This window comes from Ruditapes philippinarum, unplaced genomic scaffold (genome assembly GCF_026571515.1).
Source record: "Ruditapes philippinarum isolate M1 unplaced genomic scaffold, ASM2657151v2 ctg32_1_1_1_1, whole genome shotgun sequence".
Taxonomy (NCBI): Eukaryota; Metazoa; Mollusca; class Bivalvia; order Venerida; family Veneridae; genus Ruditapes; species Ruditapes philippinarum.
Window position 1 is genome coordinate 24,464 of NW_026860502.1, and position 19,821 is coordinate 44,284.

At 37.8% G+C, this 19,821-nt stretch overlaps 2 protein-coding genes across 4 annotated transcripts in view; one reads left to right on the forward strand and one right to left on the reverse strand.

Moving 5' to 3' along the window:
• Positions 1-5,956: 5,956 nt before the first annotated feature.
• On the reverse strand, positions 5,957-14,336 carry LOC132760367 (uncharacterized). Its single transcript, XM_060752351.1, has 2 exons — positions 14,172-14,336; positions 5,957-7,662 (listed from the first exon to the last, which is right to left on the reverse strand). The coding sequence occupies exon 2, from the start codon at positions 7,652-7,654 to the stop codon at positions 5,957-5,959; it is 1,698 nt and encodes a 565-aa protein (XP_060608334.1). The 5' UTR covers positions 7,655-7,662; positions 14,172-14,336.
• Positions 14,337-18,259: 3,923 nt separating this feature from the next.
• The window catches only part of LOC132760321 (coiled-coil and C2 domain-containing protein 1-like), a 38,645-nt gene continuing 37,083 nt past the window's right edge, over positions 18,260-19,821 (forward strand). For all 3 annotated transcript variants that reach the window (XM_060752271.1, XM_060752272.1, XM_060752273.1), the window contains exons 1-3: positions 18,260-18,411; positions 18,971-19,068; positions 19,373-19,570. In XM_060752271.1, the coding sequence (XP_060608254.1) occupies positions 18,285-18,411; positions 18,971-19,068; positions 19,373-19,570 (423 nt within the window). In that variant the 5' untranslated portion in view covers positions 18,260-18,284. The remainder of the gene's footprint in view (positions 18,412-18,970; positions 19,069-19,372; positions 19,571-19,821) is intronic.

A 19,821-nucleotide genomic window follows, 5' to 3' on the forward strand; every position in this document is an offset into this window, starting at 1 on the left:
GTAAAACATGTTCTTCATCTTCAATACAGTTTAAACAATTGAAACAAGTTCTGTCATGTACATTAAGATTTTCATACCGCCCAGTTTCTAATCTAATCGGTGCCACACCGCATCTAAATTTTGCCATAGCACTTCGAAAATGAAATGAAAGTGGTTCTTTAACATAGTGTTCAGTTACAAACTGAGACTTTATAAGTCTGTAAGATCTCAACTTATTACAACCATTACCTCTTACTGAATCAACTCTGTTTACAGTTCGCTTCCATTTCTCAATTTCAATCTGTAACAGCTTATTTTCTAGGTGTCTACAACAGTTTTAGTACATCTATGTAAATTATCTATATTAAACATTCCAATGTTTCTGTACATTTCCATTATACGAAATATTCCGGTTTTACATCTTGTATTAGATGACAATTTAACCCATTCAAAAACTTTTTTATTTAATCTAGAGTCATGCATCTTTAAAAATCTACAATACTGCCTTGTAACAGCACCCCACTGTTTTACAAATATTGGTTTCCAACCCATATCTCCAAGTACAGCAGCATTTGGTGTGTATTTTCCAACTCCCAAAAAATACCTCATGGCTCTATTTTGGACAGCATTTATACATGAGTAGGATTTATCACCCCATATTGGAGCTGCATAATTTATTACAGGTAGAACCATGGAGTCATAGAGCTTTGTGAATGTTGGAAAGTTAAAACCACCAAAACTTTTACATTTCGAGATTACTAAACCAAGTGCTCTACCAGCGGACATGGCTACATTTTTGGCAATTTCTGTAAAATCTATGAATTCATTTAATACAACACCAATATATCTATAACTATGAGTAATCTGTATGTGTGGCGGTCCAATTTTAAAAACATAGCTTGTCTGAATACAACTAGGTGGTCGAAAATGAAAAATATTAGATTTGTTACAATTAACAACCATACTATTATTATTACACCAACTTTTTAAGATATCAAGCAGCTTCTGTAAATCTGCAGCTGTTTCCGCTAAAATAACAATATCGTCTGCGAATAATAAAATACTTAACAGCTCATCATTTACTTTAATTCCAATATTTGCTTCTTTTATAGCAGTAACTAAGTCATTGATGTATAGGTTAAAAAGTATAAGTGACAGCGGGCAGCCTTGTTTCAAACCACAATTTACTTCAAATCACTGTGAATCAAAACCATTTAACCTTATACAGCATTGAACATCTTTATACAATGAAATAACAGAATTGAGATTTTTTCCACACAGACCTGACTGTTGTAGTTTTGTCCATAATTTAGCCCTAGGTACAGTATCATATGCCTTTTTGAAATCAATAAAGGCTGTAATAGTACTTTGTTTTTTCAATTTTCTTGTTTCAACAATACTTGTAATGGTGTAGACATGATCAATAGTACTTCTATCTTTAACAAAACCATTTTGCTCATCATGTATAATTTTTTCACTCTCACAGAATTTAGAAATTCTTTCATTTAAAATACTGCAATATACCTTATACATTGATGGTGCAAGAGTAATGCCCCGGTATAAAAGTGGGTCCCTTGGGTCTGAAGTCGATGACTTTGGTACTGGAGTAATGATACCCTTAGACCAGGCCGATAGTACCATGTTAGTATTCAGACATTGGTTGAATAAAGCCGTGAGAGTATATAAAGCCGGATCATTTTTCAGCAATTCAACCGGTATATCATCATGACCAGGGGCTTTACCAGACTTTGCATTAATAAGGGCCCTGTATGTCTCTTCAACAGATATTTCTGAATTTGGGTTAAAATGTGTAAAGTCACCGACTTCATTATCACAGGCCCCACCCACATACTGAGAACAACTGCCATCACCCTTTGTGTTCAGAAGGTCAGAGAAGTCAGATGCCCATTTTTCAAGCACAACCTTAGGTTTGGTACTAATTGAACCATCTGGCAAAACTGTTTCAAATGGAATATTTTTCATTCTCTCATTACCAATACCAATCTTCCCAATTTGTTTCCAAAACTCAGTTGGTTTGACTGTTAATAAATCATCAATATCCTTTTGAGCATTTTTAACTTGTTCTCTCTTGGCCTTCTGAACACAACGGTCAAAAGCTTTCCTCTTACTGATATATGTCTGTTTTAATAATTTCTTATTACTAGTATTACATTTCAGCCAATCCTTCTCTGATTTACTCATTTCACTCACAAAACAGATAAATCATTTGTCCACCATGGCTTGTTTTTACGGAACCTTTTATTTGTTCGTTTTAATGATGTGTACTTAACACTTCTATATTGTAATTTATTGTACATTTCGGTGTGAAAAATATCTACAAGTTTATCATACTGAGAGTTAAGTATTTCCTGACCCATATCTGCTGTTTCTAAATCATTTATTATTATATTCAAATTAGATACAACATCTAAGCCACACAAAAAATCTACTGGTGGACTTTTTGTATCAAACAATGTTTTGTTTTTCGTAAAATTTTCTTTTTCATAGTCATTACCACTAACATCATAGCAGACATCAAAAGAAACTACCCATCTTAAAAATGAGTGATCGGGCATGATTGTAGTTGGGTTTACAGTAGAAAAACAACCTGAATTTGTCATCAAATATGTAGTTCTAATTACTTCAAATTTATCAAAGTTACACTGTAGCTGTTCATATGGGACTAGGCAAAAATCAACCACAGACAATCCCTGTGGGCCGATAAAAGTAAAGTCATTTTTTACTGTTTTTCTGCCATTTAAAATACAAAGATTAGTATCTATTAGAAAGTCAGTTAGGCATGCGCCATAAAAATTCTGAGAAAAATCTATAACCTCTCTATATGGTATAGTATCAATACCTGGTATAATTTATAATCGAGATTATCTGAACAGCGGCTATTGAAGTCTCCGCACACATATAACAGAGATAAAATTGACAGAAAAATATGAATCTGGCACATCAAATTCTCAAAAAAGTCATGTACATCAATTTGCCTTGTTGAATTATAAGGAGGCAAATAACAAAGGCATATACATATAGTTACATTTGAATCATATTTGCTAATAAGTTTTACCCATAAAATGCCTTCATAGGATTGATGTAAAAGTTCATACTTAAAATCATTTAAAAGAGTATTACTTAAAAGAAATCCCACACCACCAGAACCATTTTTTGATTTCTTATGTAACTGTTTTCTATTTTGACCAATCCACTGAAAACCATTAATATTCAAGACATTTTCATTTTTTAAATGTGTTTCTGCAACACCAATAATATCACAATTACAATAATTAACACAGGATTCTCTCAAAACACTATTATCTGATAAATTGTCACAGTTCCAACCCTTAATGTTCCAAAACCCGCAGGTTTATTCCTAACGTCTACTACCTCCGCCCCTTTCAGGGCGGTAGCCTTGCAAGTTACGAGAGTCATTTTGTCTTTCTTGCTGCCTTTGATCTCTTCTGTTGTCACGTTGGTTGTTCCTTCTAGAGTCTGTATCATTTCTTGAGTCTGTATCATGTTTTTTCAGAATCACTCTTGAGCCACGTAGCTCAAGATTGTCCGTGTTTCCATGTTTAACACTATCAAGAATTTTCTTCAAATTATTCACCTGGATTCTCTCCTCCTTAGTTTGGTCATTATGAATGTACACCTTTTCAAACTTTTTGATGTTTCTCAAGAGAGATTTCTTTTTCATAATGGTTGATTTATCGTTTTTGTTTGCAAGGGTTGCAACAATCACCCGTGGTCCCGCGTTGTTATTCTCGGTAGATCCTTTCCTTTCGGCATTGGTTACCTTCACCGATGATTTCATACCTTCAGATATAATATTGTTTACTTTTTCAATCACGTTTTCAGACCTAGTTTCACTGACGTTAAGTATAACTATGTTCAGGGAAATATCACTCTCAGTGTTCGGTTGTAATCCTGCGAGTGTAGTCTGAATATCCTCTATCGACTGCTTAGCATCATCCGCATTCTCATTCAATTCAGCATATATATCACTTGTCTTGTCGTCTACTAGTTTTTTTCAAAAGTGTAATCTCCTTGTTAAATCGTTTATCCATGTTATTAGACAGTCTTTGTTCAGTGTTTTTGATACGTTGGTTAACATTTTTTTCAACAGCGTCAATTTTTTTATACACAGCATCTACTATACTACGCATGTCAGTGTTCATTCGATGCATATTCACAGACATAACTTTCATTTCACAACTTACAGTTCTAGATCATTTTAGCTATATCTGGAAGCTGTAAATTGTCAAAATCTGGTTTTCCAGTAACTGGTGAATTGACGTCAGCAACAATAATTGTCTCTGCTGCCCCGTGACATTCACGTGACAAATCTGAATTTGAAGATTTCTTCTTTTTCATAACTGGTGTATTTTCAATGTTTAGGATAATATCATCAGGTACAGAAATATTTCTTTTACGTTTATTTGATGTAAATACCTAACTTAGTCCTGTCGACATAACTTCCTTCACAAATCGTTCACTATCCTCGAAATCTTTAATCTTCTGGCTGGATATATCACATGCAGAAAGGTTTTGTGCAACGTTTTCCATCATCAACAACCTGTCACTCACAATAGACAGGCAGATAATCGCCAAAAACACTGTCACGAAAACTAGTGATAATGATCGCCAACCGGTGTCAAGGTATAAATATACCCGCCCGTCTCGTCGCCCAACGCTAAAGGCATGAAAGTCACCTTTTTGCATAAACAAAATGTTTCCCACTTGTCTCAATCTGACAATTAAAGTTCGTTTTGCAAGATATCACAGTCTTTGCGTTTTTAAACCACAGCTTTTGTAATAAACTTCAATTTTTTTCTTCTCCCGCAATTTCAAGCATGTGTTACCGGTGCAGCGTAAGAACATAACATGTACATAAGTTAAGAAATGCAATGGTTCAACAATGTTTGATGTTCTCTGAACATTTCCTGATATATATATAGTAAAACTACAATGGTAAATGGGAACTTACAATATAGTACACAAAGGATGTGAATGGATAATCTTCAAAGCTTCTGATACGTCCGCTCTGCAAGAAGACCAGATTAGAAGAGGCAGGAACACTGCGACAACACTCGCGCATCACTTCCGGTTCAGGTCAGCCACCACTATTGGGATTGACGGGCAGCTACCACTACACTCCTCCCCTTCCTATTTTTGAAGTCTGGCCATCCGATCAGACTGTGAGAATCTGACCCTGCACTCAACTCGTGAGGCTACAGACCTATTTCCTGGTTTCAAACCAGTACTGGCACTGTACCTGAACCTATTGGTACAATGCCTAAGAGTGACCGATTTTAATCGATCACCCCAGCCTCCGAAGAGACTTAAACGGGCTCCCCCTCCGAAGACACTGAGAGCGCTGGGGGATGTCTCTCAATGTACAGCCTTCTAGCATTGGCGGAGGCCACTCGGAGGAGTTCACTCCAAGTTTCGGTTCGTGCCTTTGCTATCTTGGCCGCCACCCACCCAATCATATATGGTGTGGATACTTTACAACGGGGGGATTAAAGTAGGGGGCATCGGTTTCCAATAACAACCGAGACAGTTCAACCAGGCGTATGGTCTCCCGGTATTTACCTGACCCACAGGATATGGCTGTAAAACCTACATAAGTGTTAGGAAAAGTACCTATCCACTTTTGCAAGATCGCTGGTGACCCCGTAAAGCAGTGCAAATGAATCAGCTGCTCCCGGTTAACTGAGGGATGTGCCGTAAGCAAATGAAGCATAGATAGAATTGCTTCATCCGCCAATGCTAGAAGGCTGTACATTGAGAGACATCCCCCAGCGCTCTCAGTGTCTTCGGAGGGGGAGCCCGTTTAAGTCTCTTCGGAGGCTGGGTGATCGATTAAAATCGGTCACTCTTAGGCATTGTACCAAAAGGTTCAGGTACCGTGCCAGTACTGGTTTGAAACCAGGAAATAGGTCTGTAGCCTCATGAGTTGAGTACAGGGTTAGATTCTCACAGTCTGATCGGATGGCCAGACTTCAAAAATAGGAAGGGGAGGAGTGTAGTGGTAGCTGCCCGTCAATTTTGAAATACTACGGCAATGGAGTACCAGAACATGTTCGGGCAAGAGATAATTGAGGATTCTCTCTACCGTCAGCATCTGGTCAGCCCACTTCTCAGGATCCTCAGTACGATCCAAGCCAATTTCCCCGAGACCTGCTACCCCTGGATATTTTAAGACCTCCCCCAGCTTCCTTAGATTGGATTCACTGGGAGTCAATCTCGGATGGAAACCAATTACTGGTACAACCCCCTGATCCACCCATGCCCGAACCCCTTCTCTAGAAGGATATGTGGCGGGGTCACAAAACACACCAACCACTCCTACTAGATTAACCGCATGGGTTTCCAGAGGATTGTACTTTTCTAATGCCTCTAGAGAAGCATCAGAAATCCTTAAATCCCTAAGGGTTCTATCCAGATGACAATGGCTATCAAACCCATCTGGATATTGCGGAAGCTGGGACTTATCTTCCTCGGACATGTCAAATAACCGTCCAAGGTTCTCCTGTTGCTCCTTCTCTAACATTGAAACCATAAAGAGAAGGAACTTCCAGTGAACCAAGATCCCGACATTATTACCACAAGGCTTTAATGTCAATTTCTCAGGCACTGATTCTTTTAGAATTTTCAGGAAGTCCCTCATAGCCTGTGCGGATAAATCATCAGGCTTTTCTTCCACAGGTTGTGGACTAAGTGATTCTACTAAATTGACTAAATCACTTAAGTCCCGGTGTGCACCCAAAAGCCACCTGGTAATGAGCTTAAGGGCATTTAACCTTCTCTGAGAGACCTCTTCCCCAGACAAATGAGGGTTAAACACACCCGGAAGATGACAAACCAATGCATGTTTGCGGTTGATATCTTCCGTACAACCAGACACCGGACACCTCTTCCCAATAGGAGAGGGAGAGGTTATAGTGATGGACAGTTTTGGCTTCTTACCAGCTCTGACCACACTTTCTGGGTGATCCCTGGGCCTATTTTTCTTACCCTGGGACCCTTTCACCGGTCCTGGACCGTGTCCACCAGTAACAGTCCTGACCACTTCTGCGTAGGTTTTACCACCCAGGCCAGGCTTAAAGGCCTTAGCCGGGCGGCTTACAGGAGTGTGCCTTTTGTGCTCACTCAACTCCTCTCGCATCCGTGGCTTCACGGGACTAACCGGCTTCACCGGAGTGCGAACAGGACTAGAGTCCAATAACTTGTCCGCACCACCCGAGGATAAAGAGCTTACCTCACACTCAACACCTTCAGCGGCCAATAAAGACCGTTCAGATGCTTCCTCAGGCTCCAGATGCTCTCCAGTCCTCTCCAATAAAGGATCAGACTGGAGACGAACATCCCTACTTTGACCTTGGGGGGCGTCCTTCCACACTGGATTAGGTTTTCGGGCAATGTAGCTCACGTGCTGACTAATCCACTCGGGCGAGTGGAATTGCAGGACATTCAATTCTCTGGCAAGACTGTGAAGCCAACCACCGGAATTCCTCCCCTTGGCCAGTCCAACTTGGTCCAGTAAGGTGCTGAACCGATCCTCCCTGTCAGACAGGGTGACCACCCTAGCTAGCTCAAATGGGTTCACCAACTTCAGCCTAGCTGTGAAGTTTTGAACCCGTGATATGTTCATGTGTCTTGGCATGTTGAAATCTGAAAATATACAAATCTAGACTTAGTTCCTCCTAGATCTTTTCATGCAATCAGGACATTTATAAAGATTAATATTCAATGCGTCCACTGCGGTTACATTTACACACGATCCATGGAACCATTCTCCACAATGATCGCATTGAATCATAAATCTTCCTTGCCAAGGCTTTTGACAAAGGCAATATAACTTATCGTCGCCTTTCGGACATGCAATATCTCTTGGGCTTTGTTCCCATATTTTTATCCATCGCGGTACCTCGCGGTCATGACATGGCTTTAACCTATCATGATTAACCACGAATACCGCATTTCTGAGTTTTACCCGAAAGAGTACGGAAGATAACTTGGTAACAATTACCCCCGGACCCTTCCAAGGAGGACAGAGCTTACGGCATTTGCCCTTAAGCACTGCAGTATCTAATAGGTAAACTCTATCCCCAACCTCATAATTTCGCTCTAACACACGTAAATCATAATTACGCTTCATTCTTTTAGAGGAACTCTTCAGCCTATCACGAGCCAGCTTATGAGCCTCTTGCAGACTCACACTCAACTCCTGTGAATAGTCTTCAGGGTCCCTTACCTTACCCATTTTATGTGGGAACATCATTTGAGCTGGGATATTCACCTCACGACCAAGCATTAGCCTATTAGCTGTAAACCCCGTCATACGATTTACAGAAGATCTTAACGCTCCTGCTATTTGTTGCAAGCACAAATCCCATTGATTTTGCGTTTTGCCTATAAAACACCTAACCGCATCCATTAGTATGCGATTATATCTTTCTACCTGTCCATTCGAAGAAGGTCTATACGGAGTAGTCCTAGCTTTATGTATTTCCAAGACTTTACAAACCTCAGTGAACAGCTTCGATTCAAAATTCCTACCTTGATCAGAAAATATTTCAAAGGGCATTCCAAACCTTGAAAAGAAACCGTCCACTGCAGCTCGTGCCGTGACCTCTGCTGATTGACTAGGGAGAGGAATACATTCCACCCACTTGGTAAATTGATCTACCATCATGAGAATATGTTCATTACCCCTAGGCGTTTTTGGTAACGGCCCTAGAAAGTCAATATGAACTCTTTCCATGGGTGACCCTGCCTGATATTCCATCAATGGACACTTACCTTGTCTATTGACCTTTTTATTCTGGTTACAGACCTCACACTGTGAAACATACCTTTTCACATCAAGGCCTACCCCATACCAGGCAAATTTTTCCTTAACCTTTTCCCTAGTTCGTTGAGACCCCTGGTGACCTGATGAAGGTAAACTATGGCAGAGCGCCATAGCCTCCTCCCGTAGGCTTTTGGGCATAACCAATCGGACATCATCACTTTCCCTATCATGTTGATACATGACATCATCCAACAGAAGAAATTGCTCTTTGTTTAACCAATAAAATTTAGCCGCTGGACTAGCCCTAAACAACTCAGACGTCTCTGGAGTCATTCTTCCCTCTAGCCAACCCAGAACAAACAGCAATTCCTCATCCTGTCGCTGAGCCTGACTTAATTCTGCTACCGAGAATCCCCAACTGCGCAATTCTTGGGTGCCCAAACTAGATCTTACCTTGGCCCCCTTCTTATGTTTTTTCGCCGATCGAGCTAGTGACCTTCCGGATGGCACTATAGGACCATCCGGTTGACCGGTGAAAGAGGATTGCGCAGCAGAGGATCCCTGGCTAGACAGTATACTGGACTGACTTGATTTGTCTTGCCTATCCGTTGCAGAAGCTAATCCCCTCCTTGTTGTGACCACATTTATGCCAAATTCTTCATCCCAAGGACTTAATTTATCAGAAAATTCCCAAGGGATGTGTTCAATGACTTCCTTAAACATGTTCACTAACGGGGAGCTAATAGAAAACTCTGAACTATCGAGATTCATTCTCATAGTCCCAACTGCATAAACTGGTTTATCATTCTTAGTGACTAATCTAGTTTCAACTTGATTCCCGTAGACATTAGTACCTTCCCTGGCTGGCTTCCCAAGACCACCAGTCAACTGATGACTTTTACCGGCCAATGGTACTGCATCATCTACATCGTCAAAAAAGGACCCCCAATTTTCATGGGCTTTCTTACAATACTTACATCCCCCACAAGGTAAATCCCCAAGTCGATTTCCTTCATAGTTTACCCTACAATGCCCATCCCCATGAGGAATACGGGACAATGCATCGGCATTACCATGATTACGACCTGGCCTGTGCTGCAGCACCATATTATACTGAGATAGCTCCTCCAACCATCTCGCCAATTGACCTTGTGGTTCCCGAAACCCCATTAGCCACCTTAAACTAGAATGATCAGTCCTGACAGTAAACGGCCTACCGAGCAAATAGTGTCTAAACTGCCGGGTAAATCTAACTACAGCCAGCAATTCTTTCCTAGTGACACAATAATTTCTTTGCTCCTTTGTAAATCCATAACTACCATATGCTATTACTTTTTCCTCCCCCCCCTGGACCTGTATTAACTCGGCACCTATAGCCAGGTTCGAGGCATCTACATCTAATATAAACGGGTCCCCCAGGGTTGGTAAAGCTAATATAGGCGGTTTAGTTAAAGCTTCCTTCAAAACATTAAATGCTCTTAGATGCTCTTCCCGCCACACAAATGGTTTCTTTCCTGTTATGGAATACAAGGGTTCTGCTACCATTGAGAAGTTCTTAATAAACCCTCTATGGTAATTAGCTAAGCCCATAAACCGTTCCACCTCTTTCGAGCTTGAAGGAACGGGCCATTTCTTAACAGCTTCAATATCGCTTTCTGAAACGGCCAGGCTATCACCGCTAACTTTCCTACCTAAAAATTCTATTTCTTTTTGAAAAAATATACATTTTTTAGGTTTCAGCTTTAACCCATAGCTTCGAAATCGCTGAAGGGCTTCCCTTAAATTAATTAAATGATTTCTAAAGCTTGTACCTAGCACAACAATATCATCCAAAAAGGCTAATACTGTCTTCCATGTCAACCCCCTCATTACTAAATTCATAATACGAGCATAAGTAGCAGGTGACCCACATAGCCCAAACGCCATGCGCTTATGCTCAAATAACCCATATTTAGTAATAAAAGCGGTCTTCTTCCGGTCTTGTTCTCTAATCGGTACCTGCCAATAGGCCGAATTGGCATCTAATTTAGAGAACCAGATACTGCCCGATAAAGTATCTAGACAATCATCGATCAAAGGCAAGGGAAAAACGTCTTTCACAGTTTTCTCATTGAGTGCCCTGTAATCGATGCACCAGCGCACCGAGCCATCTTTCTTCCGAATAAGCACCGGAGCAGAGGCCCAATCTGAATTTGACTCCTGAATAACCCCTGCCCTAAGCATCTTATTGAGATGGGCTTCTTCTTCACCAGCGAAACACACTGGTGTTCGCCGCATACCCTGTTTAATCGGTCTTGCATCACCAGTCTCAATAACATGCTCCATAGCAGTGAAATTCCCAAGGTCAAATTCATCTTGCGCAAAAACATCTTTATATTCTATAAGCAACTGAGCTAGGTGACCCTGCTGCTCTTTATCAAGATGTTTACAGGATTCGGAATATAATTGCTGAAGATACGGCGGTAAAACATAATGCTCTTTACCATTAAGCTCAATGCTATTTCCTACCCCCTTATCTCCCAAAACTTGACGTATAAAATATTCCTCATCCTCCTCCCCCACCTGTTTAATATTAGATACCGGATAAGCCCTCCCAATCTCAGTACCCTTCCTATATGTTCTATATCCATCCGTGGGGTTTATGATACACATAACAGGATCAGTGAAACCTTTTCTAAGAACTCTAGGTTTAAAGGCCTTAGTCTGTTCTAGAGGTTCAATGATATAATCTGTTAATTTGTGTTCCATATTGCACTTTACATGAGCCACTGAATAAGGGGGAATAACTCTTCGTTTTGCAACAGTAACTCTAGACACTGCAGGTGCACCCTTACTTGAATCAATATCTAGAGTGATGTGCATACCATCGAAAATCATAACCCCTTGACCCATATCCAAAATAGACTGACCCTTAGTATAAAGAATATCAAACCCCAGTAACATTTGCTGTTCAATTGGAGCAACATATATATTCTCAGAATACCATTTTGAGCCAATCCTTAATCTTACCGGCCCCACAATAAACCCAGCCATTGGCATATCTTTCCCAGCAGTATATAACTTAACATCCTTGAGTTTATTAGGCTTATGTTTAAGCTGATTAAATATACTCTCAGATATAATAGTAACCTGCGCTGCTGTATCCACAATAGCTGTGACCGGCAATTCCCCCACCTGTACCTTTAAGGAAAATTGTGACGCTGACCTGATTTGACAAACTATAACCTGCTCAGATTCAGTTTCACATTGAATATTTTCCATATTCTTACAGGGGTTCACACAGTGGTCTTGAATAGACTCATTAACCGGAGAATATTCTAGGATCGGGGGGCCACTGACTTTCCCGACCCCTCCTGGTTTAACCGTTCTTGAATAGGGGCTTTATCCTGAGGACAATCTCTTTTAAAATGTCCATACTTCCCACAGCCATAGCACTTAAACCTTTTTTTAGATTTTGGCTTCTCCCCAGGAACGGTAGTCTTTTGATCTACTGTAATTTTTTTATCAAGCTTATCAAACCGATTTTCAAGGTTTTTGATAGCACTCATTACAGTATCCATGTTTAAAGAGTTATCTTTCGGTGTATGACTGATACGTTTATCAGTTCTAACCGCAGAAACCCTCTCCTCTTCACGCCGTTTATCGCGCTTACTTTTACCATACAAAGCTTGATAGCTTTGTTGATATTTACGAACGATCAACTTAGCCTGTTGTATAGACTCGGGGTTATGCATGTATACATAATGTCCCGCATCCTTATCTAACAAGCCATAACAAAATCTATTCATGACTTGGTCAATCACGAATGACTCCCGTAAGCCACTAAACGCTTGACCTGCCAAGCTAAGTAACCTGTCCACAAAATCATCAATAGACTCGCCCGGGTTCTGATTAGTCTGATGAAATTGTGCCTGTGCAGCACCTGGCAAAATTTGTTCACCAAATCTTGCCTCTAACTTATTACATAGTGACATATACGAGCGCCCCTCACCGTTTTTATGTAAAATTACATAATAATCTAACGCTTTACCCTCTAGCGCCCAACATAACGCATCAAATTTATCATCCGATGACCATTGACAGCGTTCTGCGAAATGCGAAAACTTTAAATGAAAAGCTTCCCAGCTGCCACGACCATCAAACGTAATATTCCTTGGTAAAGCACTTGCAGGTAACTTTGACCGTAACGGCGTTCCATAGTCTTGATCATAACCACCCACCATACTAGGCATGTTAAATTTAACATCAGGGGTTAGAACACCTGCAGTAGATTTAGACGGCACAAATTGCCTATAACCCCCTGCCTGATAAGGCGTGTTATGTTTAACAGGGGTTTCTGTTATATCTACATCTGAAGCAGACGACATAAATTGCCTATAGCCAGATGGAATACTCCGAGGAAATTTCGGTGTAGAAAAGTCTACCATCGAATACCCCAAAGTACCCCTCTGCATATTAGGCATAAATTCTTTAGGCCGAACTACAGGATCATTTACATTTCCCGAAGTCCCAGTTGGCATAAATTCTTTAGGCCGAACTACAGGATCTTGTAATGTTCCTGAAGTCCCAATAGGCTCATCCGCTTTGATATCGGCAATTTTCAATTCAGATGTTTCCGAATGATCAGACCCTGAAAATTCACTCATAGACTTAAATGATCTGTCTGCCGAGATGTCCCTCTCCGAAACTTCATCGACTGAAGTTCCCTCATTGAAAAGAGACTTTTCCACTTTTTCTTTTAGTGAAAAATCGATATTACCCAATTCTTCACCGGTAAAATGTTTACGACATACTGCCGACAATATTTCTGGGGTAATATTACCACCAGCTTCCCTAATAGAAAAGAGAATGGTAGCTAACTTATCACTTACCCCTGGAATCATAGCCAATTCCTCCTTAGAAGCAAAATTAATCGCAACTATGAAACGAGTTGACTCTTCCATACCTGGAAATTCTTTGTGTGTCGCCATATTAAATAATAAAGCAATACAATGTTTATAAAAACACTTTATTTATAAAACTTCACAGATAATTGACAGAAAAAACACCGGTTGAAAGTATCCCGAGATACCTTATAAAAATTCCCGATATAAAATTTAATTTATACCCAATAATACACAATATAAAGAAATATCGTGCTTAAAAAATTCCTCTGCAATTCAATTTAATGAATTGCTAGGCTTAGGGAACAAAAATTGATACCGGTATACAATTTTTAAGGGGAAAATCCACGAGGAAAAAATGGAGGAAAAAACCACAAAAAAAAACAAACAAGAAAAAATTGACGTGGATTCTGACTGGTAGCGTCAAAAATACAGGCCGCAGCTAGAATTAAATCACCGCTGCCACCATTATAGTAAAACTACAATGGTAAATGGGAACTTACAATAATGTACACAAAGGATGTGAATGGATAATCTTCAAAGCTTCTGATACGTCCGCTCTGCAAGAAGACCAGATTAGAAGAGGCAGGAACACTGCGATGTCACTCGCGCATCACTTCCGGTTCAGGTCAGCCACCACTATTGGGATTGACGGGCAGCTACCACTACATATACGTTAATGTTTTTAAAGGTTTTTAACAAACAATAAAGGCAGGTTAATCCTTAATTTATAAAACAAACCACTAAAACTTCTTGATTAAGAAAGTTAATTACAATTATTCCTTAGAAAACATTATTTTTTATCTTAATTAAACTATAGGCCTACGTATTTTTTCAAGGTGTAACTAATTAACAGTTTATAGCTTTATGTAAGTAATATCAGAGAAAACTTCAAAAAATTAAAAAACGGTTTGCTATAATTTCCTGATAATATTTTTAATTATTATTGTTATTAGATAATGATAGATGCTAGATGTTATTAAAGTGATTGAAAGACTGAAACCAAATCATAAATGTACTTGCTATATATTTATTAATTAGTTTAATCAAACAATGTTGACAGTGACAAAAGAATTATAGATATTATGGCTTCTGTTTTCTTTTCATTGTAAAATTACATGACCGGATATTTCGATTTTCACGTGCATGAACAACTAACTTTCCTTACGTGATAATTAAATGTGTTAGATTTTTCAATATCAAGGAAATAATTACGAGTAGCTATTTATTATGAGATATACATAAACATTGAAGTTAACATTAAATGCAACAAGTATCTAATCGTTGATGGTTTTGGTAAAGATTTAATCTTTTACGTAAAATATATAAGACGTATCGTAAATCTTTCAAGGTACTTGGAAATTGGCGTTCCACTTCATGAAAATTGTCATTTATGATTATTATAACTATGAAATTTTAATATACCGGTTTAAAACACAGTACTTATTCTGGGGCCGATTTGGTAAAGGGCCGAAACGTCTGGGGCCGAACCGTCTTGGGTAATTTGGGGCCGATATGTCTTGGGGCCGAAACGTCTCGAAATCATTGAGTGTGGGTGCACAGGCGCTTGTCACATAATCAAATATTTTACATAATCGGTCTATATATGTATATCTTTGTATACATATATATACCGATTATGTAAAATATTTGATTATGTGACAAGCGCCTGTGTGTGGGTGGGGTTAGGATAATTTATTAAATTTACTGTGTAATCCAGATTTGTAGGAGAAGCCATAACCATTTTAGATTTAGATCTTTTGCCATGTAAAGTGTGAAGATCAAAAGTGAACAAAAATTTAATTTAAAAGACAAAGTTCAAATTAGAATTTGTAGAATGGATCAAGCCTCTCAGTAAAGATGTTAAAACTGGGGCTAAACTAAACAGTTGGAGGAAGACTATTTTTATGGTATTGTGTCCTTGAGTAAGGTATCAGGTAGTTCAGATCCCTATTTAAATTTTCTGTCATATCGTTTGGAATTTCAAAGCATTCTTCATCAGTATTTTGCGAGTTTACATTTTTAAAATGATTATAGAGCGTATCTAGTTCTGCTTTAACATTTATAACTACCTGATACCTTACTCAAGGACACAATACCATCAAAATAGTCTTCCTCCCAACTGTTTAGTTTAGCCCCATTTTTAACATCTTAATGATCATTACTGAGAGGCTTATATATAATATGAAATTAGGCAAAGCCTATGAACGGGGAAGTTGTTAAAAATTCCTTTCATTCTTTCAGTGTCATTCAGTATTATATGCACCGCTTCCGTTTTCACTCGGAACACTCGACGATTATCATTTATCCGAAAAGTTGAGATTTGTTCCGTTATCGGAATACCCCGCCTATTATCATTGCGATACATTGTAAATGGCGGCGCCCGACTAGAACTGACACTGAAAATTTCATTGATAGGTATATAATTCTATATATTTTTTAATTGTTTTTTTATTTCATTTTCTTTTAAATATACATGTGTAGTCTATAGCTGGGCAAGCCAAAGCCCGGACTCGCTTCGCGGGCCCGGTCTTTGACTTCCCCGTATAATCAAAAACGCTAATTTAAATTTGCTGAAGCTTTCGGCCTTGCGGCCTTCTTCAGCAGCATTTATTTTACATACAAATATATCAAACAAAACAATGGAAGTGACGTAACATCAATGAACAACGCCCGCCGTGGCGTTGTTTGCTGTCTATCGCGTTATACTTTGGTATTAACTCCATAATTATGATCTATAGGTTCTTAATTTATTTTTCCACAAATTTTCTATTGTTTTTCTGTATTTGTCATTCCCGTATAGCTTTTCCTGCCCCATTATTGAAAAATCATTAACTGTGTGGTCGTTCGTGTAAAAATGTGCCGCTAACGGATCGTTGTACTTGGTTCGTATTCTGGATAAATTTAGAAGGTGTCTTTGGTACAACATATCCCCTGTTTCTCCAACATAAATATAACGTTCGCAACGCTTACAATAAACTGCATACACCACATTCGTAGATTTGCACGTGATCTGATTTCGAACCTTATATGAGGCCCCGTTGGAGCTGTCATTGATTCAGTGCAAAGCACATCAACGATATATCGATATCAAGTGACTAAAATCAACGATACACCGATATATCGATAATATCCTATGCTCACTTGTCTGTCATTCTCTTTCATACCTGTTTCAATGATTTCAGTCAAAAACATGTTCTGTACAGTGTCTTGTCCACTGCATGATTTTTTCCAGACAATATTTTTTGTCACCATTGCTATGAAATAATTCAACTATATAACAAAAGCATAACATTAGATATAAATAACTGCTTCTGTATATATTTTGGGTGAATTTTATAATTTCTAGACATTTAATTTATAAGTCAAAAGTATTGATTTTTTAAAATGTGTATCGATTATTGATCGGCAAAAAAATATCAACGATACATCGATATTGTCGATATCGATGACAGCTCTAGGCCCCGTTCACACCAATGTCAACTTGTGAATATAGAATACATACTGCATATATCTCTTGCAGTCTGACACAATTCTAAACTGTGTTTAGATATTAAATGGCACATTAAGCCTCAGAAATGAGGGCATTTTTTCTTTTGAAAGTGCAAAAATGTGTTCAATGAAGACATAATAATGAATTTAATGGTTAATTATTAGGTTGTTACTACACTTAAGTGAAATTTTAGATATGTATATAATTCTGCTTCTAAAACAATTTTCAAACATCGAAGAATATGTAAAATATGTACTGCAAATATTTGTTCACATTATATGTAATGATTAATCATTAAAATATATGCATTCATTTCTTATTGAAAAATTTGACTTAGACTTTATAGAATATAAATTTCTAATTACCTTCCTTTATTAACATGGAATGTAAATTCGGTAATATCTTTACAAGTAATGCTTTATGGAACTATTACAATATTGATAAATCTTCATTTGAGCATTATATTTATGATATGAAACCATAAAAAATTGAGTTACAGCATGTTAGATGCTTACCACCTGAAGCAAATAGCAAAAAGGTAGCAAATTGTAAATAAAGTGGTAATTTGAACTTCTATACTGTGATACAAAATGCCAAATCATTATAACAGTTAAAGTTCTGTACTTATTTCTGGTAAACCATAAAATAGAAGAAGCAAAAATTGGTTCAATTTATAATACAATGGCTTATTATGATAAATTTGTAAACTATAACAGGACAAAGTAAATAAAAAGCTTTTGAGAAATTAAATGGGCATTTTTACCGGCATAAAGGCCTTTAAAGTCTGTATTAACCTTGACCTTAGAGATGCTTATTAACCGTCTTTGATTTGATAAATTACAAAGTTTGGTAATTGAAAGCCAAAACTTAGTACTTGTCTTGATAAAGGTATGAGGAGAATAAACCTCAGACAGCTTTATTTCTAGGTATTAAGAAAAGTTTAAAGAATGTTGTTTGCTATATATTGCTATGTTTGAAAGGTTTGCTATAAGGAAATAAATAACAAGTGCATTTCATAAAATCTTCTGTTTTATATAGGACTTCAGTATCTGTGATTTAGTTGTAAATTGTTTCGTCTTTGTATTGAAATTGTATGGAAATTTGTCATGATTTATATTTATAGATGGGCATGAGTGGATTAGGAGATTTTGAGGCGGAGTTATATGGGGATATAGATAACGATGAAGACTTGGAGGCGGAGCTTATGGCATTACAAGGAAAACCACAGCCTAAAAAACGTAGACCTAAAGGTAAGTGGAAATTATCTAATTGTTTCAAAAGTTTGGTTTGGCAATTACATTTTTGTGGGATGGTAGTGGGAGGGGAAAGAAACATTTTATATATGTATACCTTTGACTTGAGATGCTTACCGGTTAAATGCTAGATCAGTAGTACATGTACTTTTAATAGAGTAACTTTTATTTAATACTTTAGAATTTCAATGTAATGAGAAATGCTACTTTTCCTTGATTAAAAAATGGTCAGATGTTCAGTTCTTGCTAAACAATATTGAATGTAGATTTTTTTTAAGACATGTAAATTAAAAGAATGTGCATGAACCAGCCAAATAAAATCTTGTTAACTAACATGTCTTGACAGTGACTTCATATATATACATGTTTACACGAGCAGCAATTCTTATCATTATGGAAACTATTTTTTAAAATTTTAAATAAAATTCGAAATGTTCATGTTTTTTTTTTAATTATGTTGTTGAGCTGTCTTCATATGTTGAGAGCAACATGCACACGAGTTAATACATCATAGCTCAGTGATATTATATGGTCATGTTATTGTTAATATATTTAGGTCCAGTAAATCCTATGGACTTTGATAGGATGATTGCAGACAGTATGAAAGATCTAGATGATGAAGATTTGTCGGATACAGAAGATCCTGAATTACTGGTACACTCATTATAACAGTTATTTTTTACCTATTTTGATATTTGAACTTTAATATTTTAAGGGAGCTTATCCTTACATTAGCATCACCTGCAGAATTCTAGGTCTGTTTTATATTGTCCTTGTATTGTAAACAAAAATTAAGGGAATTGTTTTTTCATTTTTGTCCTGTCTGTTTGTCTTTCTGCAGAGAAACTTAAACCTTGACCATAACATGTTCTTTTTATGAGCATTGGACCCTAACACAACATACCTTAGGTTACAAAAACTGTAATTTCTGGATGATCTCCCCTTAATATTTTTATAGAATGAATTACAAGACCTTGAAGGTGGTGGGTCAGATGAAGAAACAGATGAGCCAGCCAGTACACCGTCCTCCTCGGGTGGTGGTAGTGGGCTGGTAGCTGTGTTAGAGGACAGGCTTCAGAATTACAAGGATGCTTTAGATGCAGCTAAATCTTCTGGTGATACTTCCAAACAAAGACGTGCTGATAGAGGATTAAAGGTACAATCAAACCCGTGTTTTGTATAGACTCTTCAAATTTTTTTACAATGACAGGTTGCATACCAATGCGGATTACATTTTCTGTGGCAATATTGAGAAAAGTCTGACCTGTAATATGACATTACATAACTTATAAAATCTGTTGTTTTTTTTTCTCTGTGGCTTGTAATAGGATATCTGTTGAAAAGTCAGACAAACTGATTATGCCTACAGAGTCATATATAGTTTTATTGTAATACATTTTGAATAAT